The sequence below is a fragment of the Ursus americanus genome, chromosome 15 (genome assembly GCF_024610735.1).
Source record: "Ursus americanus isolate L20-20 chromosome 15, mUrsAme1.1.p, whole genome shotgun sequence".
Lineage (NCBI taxonomy): Eukaryota > Metazoa > Chordata > Mammalia > Carnivora > Ursidae > Ursus > Ursus americanus.
The window spans coordinates 6,864,850-6,878,401 of NC_142141.1; the positions used below are offsets into that span (position 1 = coordinate 6,864,850).

General features: G+C 35.2%; 1 protein-coding gene and 1 non-coding gene across 5 annotated transcripts in view; one reads left to right on the forward strand and one right to left on the reverse strand.

The window, feature by feature from the left end:
- The window catches only part of RANBP17 (RAN binding protein 17), a 319,506-nt gene that overhangs the window by 90,122 nt on the left and 215,832 nt on the right, over positions 1-13,552 (reverse strand). For all 4 annotated transcript variants that reach the window (XM_087867811.1, XM_087867812.1, XM_087867810.1 and 1 more), the window contains 2 exons: positions 9,015-9,088; positions 7,890-7,970 (listed from right to left, as the gene is read on the reverse strand). In XM_087867811.1, coding sequence (XP_087723937.1) covers positions 7,890-7,970; positions 9,015-9,088 — 155 coding nt within the window. The remainder of the gene's footprint in view (positions 1-7,889; positions 7,971-9,014; positions 9,089-13,552) is intronic.
- Positions 1,978-2,086, forward strand: LOC123788649 (U6 spliceosomal RNA). Its single transcript, XR_006778563.1, has one exon. It is a non-coding gene; the product is annotated as a U6 spliceosomal RNA (small nuclear RNA).

Genomic DNA, 13,552 nt, shown 5'->3' on the forward strand with positions numbered 1-13,552 from the left:
ACTAATAAACAGCAAGTCATGTTTTGACAATAGAATATTTATGGTAGCAATAAACAGAACATTCACAGGAAGAATCTCATCTGCCAAAGACACATTTTCTGTAGAACTGCATCTGTGCACTTTGTATCAAGGCCAGCCTCACTGCCTTTTAATTACATTCTAAAGCAAAAAAAAAAAAAAAAAAAAAAAAAAAAGATTAAGAATAAATTTTTTACTTTTTTCAAAAAAGAAAAAGATGAGAATTCATCTGATTATTTATATTCCCTTATAGGAATTCAACTCAAAGCTATTATGGCCCTTAAGAGAGCCTGTAATTTTTTTTTAAAAGGCAAATGGATACATCATCTTTATGATCTTTTTGCTTTCATCTTGTTCTTCTCTAAGAGACTCGGGTTCTCAGAAGATGTACCATTTTCGGTGGGTGGGAGCATTTTAGTTGCATGGCAGGACTAGGGTAGATTTCGGAGGCTTGTCCAGAACAGCTCCTCACAGTGAACACAGTTACGGTGGCCAACATAACAGCAGCAGTAGCAGGGGTCTAGAGTAGTGAGAGAATTTAGTAAAGGTCCCGCATGGAACATGTAAATGGTAGGGCTAAGATTCAAATCCAGGTCTGTCTGATGCTACACTATAAGCTCTTTTCACTAGATTACATCATATCCATTTGATTTTGAAGAGGCCAGTGATTTTACAGAGATCACTAGTTTTTTTTTTTTTTTTTTTTAAGACACAACAGAAACTGGATTCCAGAAAAAACAGGGAAACTGTTCCTTTAGGAGGCACCAATTCATTAATGAGCCTTCATCACATCCAGGACAGAGCACACGCCATAGCCTGGCTATATTAACACACTAAACAAAATTCCTAGGAAATTCCTGTTTGTATCCATGTAGGTATGAAAACACTGAGGAAGGTGAACATGGTCTTATTGATAGCTAACCCAACAAATGAAGAAAGGAAAGAAAAAGTCAAGACAAGTGGTACGTCTTACAGATGGTAGAAAATTTTGAAAATTTGTACCTTTGGAGAAGAGGAAAACCAAATTGAGAATGAACTGGTTTCTTTGGTTACAGGAGTACTACACACTTTAGTAGCTGTTGGGAATATACAGTACTAAGTATGACTTCAATTCATGGTATCTAGCCTTTAATGAGTATCTACAACATTTCGTTGAACCTAAAATGCCACTGGTTATAAAAAACATCATTATTGTATGTGCTAAGAAAGAAAAGGTGTTTTAAAATACCATCAATTGTGGTATTTACATATCTTATTTACAGAAGTGCTACAGTGTGAAGCAATTTCTGTTTTAGAATCAAAGGAGTGGTATATTAGGCACACGATATTCACTAAGCACCAGAGGCAGATGATACACTGATCTAGGCAATTCTTTAAAAACCATACACGTTTACAAATAGTTTTTGCAGACAGAATTAGATCCTGATGATAGAAGAAAGTTCACAGATAAGAAAATGACATGCTGGAAATTACTATAGGTGGATGATAGGTACAAAATATAATTACCGAAACATTAGTTTCATTATTTCAGAAGTGAGATTACGTTCATAAACCCTACTAACCTAAAAAACATCTAAATACGTCTAACAAAATGAAGCATCTTAAGGAATACTAATAATTACTTATAAGTAATAGGAGTTAAGGCTCTGTCAATTAACAAATGCGGTAACATTAATTCAGATGTCCAGTATGTGAAATTTTGAAACGAGAAGAAGAGGGGAAAAAAACCTCCTAATCTCTAATAACTTACGAACTAATAGAAAGGACTAACCAATACTAAGCTGTATGATAGTCATCCTTGGATATACAGATAAGAACAAGGTGTTCAGGAACATTAAGAAAAATAAAGATAACAGGAACGAAAATGGAAGGAATTAATATTCAGTGAGCACCTACTATGTGATAGGGTCAGTAGTACCAGGTGCCTTATTTTATTAGATAAACAGATGTATTGTTCTAGTGCTGGCTTTGGCAGCACAGATACGAAAATTGGAACGATACAGAGAAGATTAGCATGGCCTCTATGCAAAGATGTATTGTTACATATTTATTATTGCATTGAATCCTTACAAAATCCCAAGAGATAGATAATAGTCCCTTTCTACAGATGAAGTAACTGAGCCTCAGAGAATCTAAATGATTTGTTTATGTCCTTTCAGTTAATACCATGACAAAGGATCAAAACTGTTTCAGTACGGCTAAGTCTTTAGCAAGACCTGAAAATTTAAAAGAGACTTAATTGAGTTGCAATGGGTCAAATGAAAAGAATAGCAAATGTGGTGATTCAGTGAAAGATAATGAAGGGTGTCAAGGGGAAGGTAAAATAAATTTCCCTGGCCTGAGCATAAAGTACAAATTGTGGTTGAGTGGTGGATCAGGAAATTAGTTATGAGAACTCAATAAGTCAAGTACTGTTACAGGACTCAAGTTCTAATCAATAATTTTACTTTGACCCAAGAAGGAAGTGGAAGCGATTCTGGGCTTTTGGGAGCAGAAATGATCAGATCACAATAATACTTGAGGAAGGTAATCTTGTGAAGCAAGTATCTAAAGAACTGGGTGAAGGTTTGAATAAGTGGGTTACAGAAGAGGAGTAGAGAGGATTCTCACACTTGATTCTAGTATAAAAACAAATGGAGCAGATAAATTATGGGATGACTTTTCCATGGATAATAGAGACAGAAAACAAAGAAATAAATCAACATTTCTTTTGATGAGAAATGTTAATAGAAGTACGCCGAGGGATATATGCTGAAACTAGTTTTATTTAACATTCTCAAAACCATCTGGAGATGGTGGTATTCACTGAAATAAAGCAATACATTTTAATACTGTTCCACAAAAGCTGAATTACTACTGTTTACTACTAAATATTTCCTGTAACAGACATACCCAATTGTACTTCCATCCTTCACCCTTATTTCATTCTATACCTTGGTTTCATCTCTCACCCCCTACTCTTTCCCGACCCCCTCATTCAGGATTCACACCGCTGTGGTGGGAAGGTCAGTGACAGGGTAAGGGTGTCTGGCTTGCACATTACCTGTACCCTTAATGGCTTCATTATAAGCTACCTCTAAATGACCCTAAAAAGAACTCCCTCAAAACCACCACATCAAAATGTCACATGCCCACAGTATTTTTAATGCACAGACTTTCAGACAATTAGTATATACTTTACTTGAGTTAAATTTTAAAAAGAAAAAGAAACTATGCTAATAAAACAACAGACTTTGAGTTCTTAGAAAAAAATATATGAAAAGCAGTCTGGAATCAGGATCAATCCTGTTAGAATTTAAAATCTGTGAGGGCAGGGTCTGTGTCTCATTTGTCTTTTTGCTCTGTACTTAGCAAATGCTTAATTAATATTTTGCTGACTTGAAAGAGGCCAGTAATATAAAGTAAATCATTAGGATGAATATGGAATTAAATTATTTTATTCTTACTCAGTGTTAAATCTAAAAAGATGCAGTTCTGGGTACTGCACTAACACAACAACAACAACAACAAATAAGCAAGAAAAGACAAATGAAACTGGAAGAGGTTTAGGGTTGAAAAAGAAAAGCATCATGGTGACCAAGCAGCCTATGAATAGGAAGCAGACTCTTTGGCTTGTAAAATGAAAACAACGGAGAGAAGCTACTGACAGAGAAATAGAGTTATGATGCATGTGGGCAGGAATTATACTCGCCAAATCCTGGTGTACGGGAATGAAAGAGATAGTCTCAAAGTCTTAGAGGGCTAGTGTGAAGACAAACGGAGGGAACTACTTCTTTAACAAAGAACTTGAGCCAGCTTCATGGATATCCATGCTATGAACTTGCACAGGGTTCTTCTATGCCTAGGAGGGCCTGCACATGCTTCATTGCTGTGTTGTTGAGGTCTTGAATTTCTTTTTAGACTTTATTTATTTATTTGAGAGAGAAAGAGAGAGAGATTGAGAGAACGTGGGAGGGGCAGAGGGAGAAGCCGACTCCCTGTGGAGCGCCGAGCCCAATGCGGGATTTGATATCTGGACCCTGGGATCATGACATGAGCTGAAGGTAGACGCTTAACAGACTGAGCCACTCAGATACCCTTGAATTTTTTTTTTTTAAAGATTATGTTTTTAAATAATTTCTACACCCAACAAAGGGCTCAAACTTACAACCCTGAGATCGAGTCACATGCTCCACTGACTGAGCCAGCCAGGTGCCCTGAAATTCTTAATAACTTATGAACAAGGCACCCCACATTTTCATTTTGTATGTGGCCCTGCGAATTGTATAGGTGGTCTTGCAATAACATGGAGAAGTTATTCATCCTAAGAACTGTAGTTAACAGTATCAACAGGGTAAAATAAGTTTGGAGAAATTCATGAATTAGTGTACAATCTGTTTTGGGGTCTGTTTTTAAAAAGCTAAAGATATTCTGGGTTTCCTTGAAGGTGATGTAGTAAGGACAACTACCAACAGAGGGCCTAACAGAAAATGAAATTGCCCTTCTCATTATTATCTACCTGAAACCCAAAGTGAGACATGTTGTTGCTGTAAATTTGAGTAAACAGTGATTTAAGTAGAAATATTGATCAATTACTTTTTGAGGGGAAAAAAAAAACCCCTTGAAATAATGATTAATAAACAAACATTATTTTTGATGAAATGTAACACTTTCCTCCCTCTTTCTCAGCACTTAAAATAAGTTTATTTGGTTGCTTTGTAAGACCCTTCTCTCCCCAGTTTCCCCAGCAGCTTCCCTGTACTACCACTTGAAAAATCTCACCCCTTTCCCAGTCAGGCAGAAACTAGAATTTAAGACTGGAAAGTAATTGAAAGAGGGAAAAGGATCCAAAAGTATTAAACCTGGATGTGGAGGGCTGCCCAGGACAGAGCCATTTCAACTCTGTACATGTTAGATAAAGCTACTTAGAATCTGAAATTCTTGAAATTTAGTCCTGGAAATTTAAAGAGTTTATTAAAAAGTTACTCAGATGTATCTGCTAAATGTATTATACATAAATTTCCCTCAAAAAGGCCCCTGGATTTCACAGTAGTCTTACCAACTTGGAAAGTTTCAAACCTTGGGGTAAAATGCAACAGGCTCTCAGTTAAAATCTGGGGACCTAATGTAATGGCCTCCTCACACACATTATGATTTAAAGGAACTACGCTATCTCTAAAAATGTCAAGTCTGCCTTTCCCTAGTAAAGACAAAGTCCTATAGAGAGGTGCCCGATTTTCTTATTTGGGACATCCAGTCCTATTTTCCAATTATCTTAAAAAGCACAGTATGGTCCCTAAGCCACCAGCATCACCAGAAACTTGCTGAAAATGCAAACTCTCAGGCCTCAGTCTAACACCTCCTAAAACAAACTCTGGGGGTGAGGTCCAGCAATTTGTACTCTAACAAGCACTCTGACGATTCTGATCTTCACTGAAGTTTGAGACTACTACCTTAACGCAAGTAAACATCAGCCTTTTTAGCACTTCCTAAAAATGAGGATCTTTTGTGATTTCAATTTCCAAACAAGTGGTCACATAGAGGAGCACCAAGGTTCACAGACTGGCTTTGAGAACCTTAAACAAACACTGAGTGGGATTCATTCTGACAAAGACAAAAACAGAAAAAACGAAATGAAAAGTATCTGAAGACATGCATTAGAAAGTAATCAGGAACATTTAAAAACTTTGTAGTAAGATGCTTTTCAGTTATTCCTTACTAATATTTTAAATACAAATACTTTGAACATTAATATATAAACAGATTTCCATTAATAGAGGCCACCCTGGTGATGATTTTTATCTTGCATAACTGTTTCAACTGCTGAAGAGTGCCATCTTATTTTTAACACAGATATAATGTATTGCTTTAAAATCAGGATTTAAAAACACATTATAATAAGGAAATCGATTGGAAACAACAAAACATGCATTAGGTAACCAGCAACTGCACTGAAATAGACATACCACTCACATATTCCATTATGTAAATGAATTCAAAGATATTTCATGACTGATCAGCTAGAAGGGACATAATGATTTATAATTCAAATAACTGAGCACTGAAATCAAATTGAACTAATATATATTTCTAAATATGGAAACCTGAAATAATTGTTAAAAAATATAAATCAATGTACCCAAGTTAAAATCATTCGTATCCTTTGGTTTAAATGTTATAGCTTTTAAGTTTTATCTATTAAGTTTTCTGAAAATACGATTTTTTATTAACTTCAAGAAGAAGTGTTCAAAAGCAATAAACACCTTATGAAACAAAAGGTTACAACTGAAGGACTAAAGAAGATATAAGAGATATAAGGTGATAGGAAAAGGATCTTACTTAAATAGTGGATAGAAATAAATTAGGCATTATGCAAATTATACCAAAAAGAATACAAATCGAATTAATTTTATATTAGATTTCAATTCTAACCGAAAAAATAGGGTAAATCTAAACAATAGATACGTGCTATAAAATAACACAGGCTTCTTTCCAGATAATATGCTCTCAAAGTAATTCATTGTGAAAAGGCCAGAGTTTGCAAGACTAGGAAGTACTTATAAACCACTTCATATGTTAGAAATAAAGAGTATTTCAGCATTATTATTAAAAAAAATACAGGTTGAGTTTTTTTTTTAATAAGAAAAAATACATATCTTAAAAAGCCAAAATGACCACTGGAATTGGGTTGTACATCACTTTCCAGTAAAAAGGAAAAACAGCCTGGACAGGTGTAATTTATCATTTTTCTGATTTAATATCAAAGAAATATATTAAAATAATAAAAAGAATCCTGAAATCCTCAAAATTTGTAGTGATAAATAGCCCTCCCTGTCTTTATTACATTATACCTACTAACAGAAATATTGCATGGTGGATTTTGCCAGACAAGGACGATTATTTTCCAATAAAAAGTTGCATATTAAATTCCAGCACAAAAGTGGGTGTCTAATACTTTGGAAATCTTTTATGGTTTCCCAAGGAACACAATTTTAAACTTAACTAATACAAACATATTCCTGCAGTAAACCTACATTAAAAATTTCCATCTAATGCCACCGATTTTCAGAATGCTGCCTTCAATATTTAAATATCAGCTAATCTTGGTGGTTAACTGAACCAACACTTATTTTTCATAACTCCTATATATTTGATAGCTAACATATAAAAGACAATCTACATGCTTCTCTCTCATTGGTAGAAATAGGGCAATAGTATTAACTATAATATAATAAGAAAGGATGATTCTGGTTTTAGATTTTAAAAATCTGCTAAAGATAGAAACCCAAACATTTAATGCATAATGGGAAATCTTATTTTAGAGTAAATAAGCTGTTGATTTGGTGGCGGCAACAATCCAAGAAGTGGTAAAAAAACTTATATAATTTTCTTCCTATTACTCCTTTGTGCCTCTTAACTAATCAAAATAATATTCTTTTCAATTGAAGAATACTGAAGCTATAGTATTTACCCTCAGGAATTCAATTTTTAGAAGGTAATATTTTTAGAACATCTTGACCTTCTTCAAATTAGTTACATGATCTCTTTTAAAGTAAGAACTCCCTGACAAATAAGAAAAATCACAGACTAAAACATATGTGGTTGCATAATTTCTTATGTATCCATTTATTAAACTGGATGGATATAAACATAACTTTAACTAGTTAGGAATCTACATATCCATATAAATTCAATTGTGACTGAATAAATGTTCATAGTTGGTAGCTAATATAAATCTTTCAAAAACTTACTTTACAGATAAGGCTAAATGAGAGGTTTTTTTTTTTAATTAAAAACAATTACAAACATTATAAACAAGGAAAATACTGGCCAAAAGAATGCATGTGTTAGGGTGTTTCTACACATTACTAGATATAGAGTAAAAAGGATATCCAACAGAAAGGTCATTTAGGAACTGAAGAGTCCTTGAAATCACGGGCTCGCATCTTCCCCAGTATTTAAGATTTGTAACACTAAATATGAAAAAAAGATGGTTTTAATTGTAAGTAAGGTATTTGCTTGTATAGAGAGAACATGGAAATACACATATATTTATGTAAGTTAGGTCACCTAAATCAGAAATATCTCACAAAGTTGAAAAACAGGCTTAAATACCACTGGACCATTTTCTATTCTATTCTTTTTAGTGGCATAATCAAAATTATATCCAATCAATGTATAATGAACATTGTTCTCTGAATGGTACATAATTCTATAAATTTAGTTTTATAAATTAAAAAATTGCCTGTTTCACAGAAGAAACATCAAGTTTGCATCTAAAACAAACATATTAGGGAATGACAGCAAGAGTTACAAAGGAAGTCAAATAGAGGCTCGCAGTTACTGCCAAGAAATGAACCATCAAACTTGTGGCTCCAAAGCTCACTCCTTATGACCACGACTGTTTATGTAGCTTTGTTCTCCGCAAGCAACACAGTACTGTCTATCTGTTACACAGATGAAGTGGGCTGCCAAATGGAGGCATACAAATTCAGGCTAAATGTACAAAATTATGTCCATGACTAGAAACTAGTTAATTCTGCTAACAGATTATAAAGGATGATTTAAGGGAAGTTTCCATGAGTATGTCTCTGATAGCCATAGGTTCCTGCTGGAATCAATGAACGCCCTGTCTTAAGGCAATCAAACCTCTCCCAATGATTCCAGTTTGGAATAATCTCTTCAGTTGGTCTTTGAAATTGGGTATTTTCTTTCTAATTAAAAACAAAAATGCTGCCAAATTGACTTGAAGAATCAAAGTCTGTAAACGTTTTAAAACCATGCTTTGATGTTGCATACTGCAGTTGTATGGGTAAGAATGTCTTTTGGGGGGTGAATTTTAAATATGTGAAATTAAGTTTCAATTAAGAACAATGCTACCATTCTAAGAATTATAGCATAATTTAAAAAGGTCTTTTATTAAGAAACAAAAATTATTAAGAGATTTAAACACAGTAAAAAATTTCTATTACATTCAAAGCTTTAACAAAAACAAAAGAAAAATCAAAAGAACTCACATTTTCGTCATGAATGTTTCTAGAACATGGTTGCCATCTGTTATTCCTAAAACTTCTGACATACGGGCATATACCTGGATGAAAACATTTAATTGTTAAAAGCTTTATCATTAACATGTATTTTCAAAAGACTGTTCAAAATTGAACAAATGCTGCATCCACACTGAAGAAGGGAGTGGGTAGGGAGAGCAAATGAAGGATTTTTTTTTAAGGTATAATTTAATAATTTACTCTCTTTTTCTTCCAGGCAGTACCTCTCTTATTTTGAAATACACACCCATACTCACATACTCACTTTGTTCCCAGAACACCACATATTTTTTTTTTCTCAAAGTGGTACGCCACCCCTTTCTCGAAGACGGGCATATATATATAAAGGGCTAAAAAATGGAGTGTCTCAATAAAAGGCTCCAACATTTAAAAAATTTCTATCTATCCCAGATATGAGCAAACCATCAAATAATCCAGGCTTATGTTAGTCAGTTATAAAAATACGGATTTCAAAAGTAAGAGGAAATTAAAGAATTTATAGACATTCTCCTCAAAAAATCTCTCAATTAAGCTCCCCCAAATATACAGATAGGTCTTACTTTCCATGCTGAAACGGAAATCCCAGGCTCAGAGATTCTCTGCTGAATACATCAGGGCCTGGGAATCCATTAAGCTTCCAATTAGGGAGTGCTGGTTGCAGACTTTGGGGTGCAACATTTCAGTCCCAACCTAAGCCCATTAAGCTTATAAACACATATCCCACTTCAAGTGGGAAAATGCCACCAGCAGCCAATGGAATATTCGCTAATAGCCTGGCAAAGCTGAGAGGTGGGTTGACACCTCCATACTCCCTGATGCTCTGGTGTGATTCCAGGTTATCCCTGCCAGACACCAGCTGTATGGGATTTCTCTTCTGTGATTTGATCCCCTGTGATTGTGTTCTCTCACTTTCTCCTGATCTGCCTATTTCCTGGGGTATGGTATGGCAAGTTAGCTTTCACTCCCTATGCCTTTTGCTTTTCACATGTAAACACCAGCTTGGTATACTGCCATAGGTCATGAAGGTGAGATAAAAATCACAGGGCACCACAAATCACCCAGAATTATAGGGTTATACAGAGGAGGGAGGCTGTTCATCGCAGACATCTCATATCTGGATTTTAAACACCATTCAAAGCACAAGCTCATGTTCTGGGCTTTCAACATAAGTCCTATAACCAGAAGCTGCTCAGGCTGGTAGTGAATCAATGGGAAAGAAAGAGGGAAAGGACGGAGCCAGTGGAGAGGGCAAGAGAAGGAAAGAAGGGACAGAAAGGTGGAAGGGAAAAGCTGGGGGAGAGAGAAAGAAGATTGAGATTCACATTCCTGTTGCCTCTTCTGCTAATTTCTGAGCCCTACAGAAAAGCATTTCAATTACTGTATCTACGACTTTGCTCATGAGAGTAGGCCTTGATCTCTCATAAGGTTGAAACTATCACTGTGTTTGTAAGATGTTTAGGGGGAAGAGGGAGCCAGGGAGAGAAAATCTCAGGAATTGAGTTACCACCAATCCTCAATGATCAGAAACCTTTAAACACATAGAAGGCTAAAGGAAGACTAGTGTGTAGAAAGGGAAGTTTACCTTCTCTCAGCATAATCTGAAACCTCTCACATGGATGGGAGTAAACTGGGCCCTTGGAAAATCTGATATTGATATAATTCATGGCACACGAAGCCCTTTACAACTTGACCCCAACACACCTCATCTCCATCTGAAGCCACAGTGAAATACTGATGGATCAACCGAGGCTTCTCATGCAATTTCAGATTTCTAGGAGTTCACGTACTGTTCATTTTGCCTGAATCATTTTGCCTTCATCCTCTCCCCTTGATTCCCATTCAAAAGTCATCTCCTCAGAAGCCTTCTCTGCCTTCCCAGGAAGAACGAGTTAAACTCTCCTTTATGTTCCCACAGTGTCTGGTCCATCCCTCTCTCACGGTATTTTCCACACTGTAACCGCCTGGATGTCCATCTCCCCCACTACACTGTATGATATTTTTGTAAAACCGAAGTTTACATTCTCAAGGCTTTAGAAATGCTATTTTTTTTATGGCATAGCTCAGAATTAATCTAATTTTGATTTTACCCAAGCCACATTGAATAATAAAAATATAATAGCTAAAATGTGATTTTAAACATTCGAGACATTTTAACATTTAAAAATATCTTTCTTTAATTGGTAGTTCTTACAAGGAAATTTTCTGTGGTATCCCTGGCTTCAGGAGAGGAGGAAGCTAGGCAGGCAGGTCTGTTGTGCTCTGCTGTCAAAACAGTTTCTCAGAGCATCAGATTTGACCCAATAAGATACTAGAAAAAACAGTCAACATTGACACATGGCAGTGCTTTAATCCACAATTATCCTTGTAACTTGCACCATTCCTTTTATCATCCATTAGCTTTGATTCCCATTATCCCATCTAGAACTGTGTCAACGTTTTTGTCCCTAGGGATTTCTCTCCACTACTAGGATCTGACAGTCAAGCTTGAGTACTAAACAGGATCATTACCTCTTAAATCCACTTATCTGATCTACTGAATAGTAAATTGAAAAGCTCATTAAGAGCAACAATCTGATTTGTTTTCACGTGTGACAGGGTCATTTAAAATCAATGTATGATTACTGCATTTCTTTTAAAAGACTGTCTCACATTTTCCAAGGCACCTTATCATTCAGAGAGCATGCAGATAATATGAAAATGTCTTCAAACATTTGGAATTTAATTATACCATAGGCATATATAATTTGGGGGTGGGAAGTAGTCTGTCCAGTGAGGAAATATCTTTAAGAATGTTTACCACAAAGCACAAGTCAATGAAAGCTTTCTACAGGAAAAATCTAACACAATATTTAGGGGATTTCAACATTTTGTAGAACTTGTATCACTTCTCCGAAAAAAATTTTATTACAGCAAGAAGAAACTACACCACAATACTCATTTTAAGGAAGGATACAGAAGTTGGCATAGGAATGCAAGAAGGGAAAAAAAAATCCCTTCCTTTAAGTTCATAGATTCCTAATTTTTTATTTCAGAATCAATTAAGGTAATTAGATCATTATGAAAAATAAGCAGAGATTTAAGAAATAAGAGACTTATAATAAGCTCATGTGTGTTGTCCATTCTTCTCTGGGGGAAACAGTGGAGTTGAAAGTGGCTATGCCTTTGGTTATGTGTTTCACATAACTGGACGTGCACTCATTACAAGCTAGTTTTGCCTGGCCATCTGGGCCTTCCTTCCGCTCTTCTTCTTCCTTTTTTTTAGTATGCCTGTATTACTATAAGCTCCCTGAGGACAGAGATGATTTTCTTTTATCTCCCATACCTAATACTCGATAAATGTTTGTTAAATGAATAAAAAAATGAATGTAATGTTAAAATGCACATTTGGCTGATTTCATTTCTTTCACAATTTTTTAACCAAAGGAAAACAACCCATAAAAGGTGTGGTTTTCGCACAGAACATTTTCTCTGTGAAAATAATATACCCAAAATTCTACTCCCCAGAAGTAACCCTGGTAAAATTTCATTATTTAAAAAGATGTGGTGTTAATGGTTAAATAATATTTCTGGAAGTTCTCTCTATAGATGCAGTAAGAAGAGCTCCCCTCCTTTGTTACTGTTGCTAGTCTGTTAGTGGCACTTCCCACATGATACAACAGAATACAATTTCGTTGTAGTATTATTTTTCCATGTGCATATGTCTTTCCTCCACTATTTCAAGCATATGCTACCTGATGGCAGGGAAAATATTTATTTAACATCTCCAGTAGTAATTAGAACATTGCCTTGATAAACTTAGCAATGTAGAAGCACTTTAGTCCCAAAGATATCTGGATTTGAATTCTGCATCTGCCACTAACAAGGCTAAAGTCTCTGAATCTTGGTTTCCTATCTGTAAAACAGGAATAATAATACCTACTTAATGGCTTTTGGGCAGATGAAATGATGATACCTAAGACAGAGCTTGGCATTTAGTAGTTACTCAACAAATGCTGCTTCTCTCATGGACCCTTTCTCATAATAGGTGCTAAAAACTGTCAGATAATAACTTTCAAGAGAAGGCTCTTTACATACAAAAGAACAGAAAAGTAAGAGGGTGCTTACCTCAAAGATTTCCACACTGCACAGATAAAGTTAAAACAAACAAAACCTTAAATCTGCACTAACGCTGAAATCTTTACATACATATTCAGTCAATTCATACACTCGAAGCGTGGTCAGAAATGGTATTCATTCAAGGTCATAAAGCTTCAAAATTTCATGATACAAAAACTGCATTTTTTTCTACTTCTACATAGCTATTATCTTAGAAGCTAGAAAAATTATCCATTTTAACCACTCGTCCATCTCTCTAGCTCTTGAAATACAGAAAATTGCTAAAAATGTAAGGAATCATCATTATTACAGATTTAGAAGGCATGCTCCTAAAAAACTGTTTTAATATGTTTGTTTTCTTATCTCTGTTTGACTCCGCTTAGTTACTTTTCAATTTCAGAAAGAAGCATTTG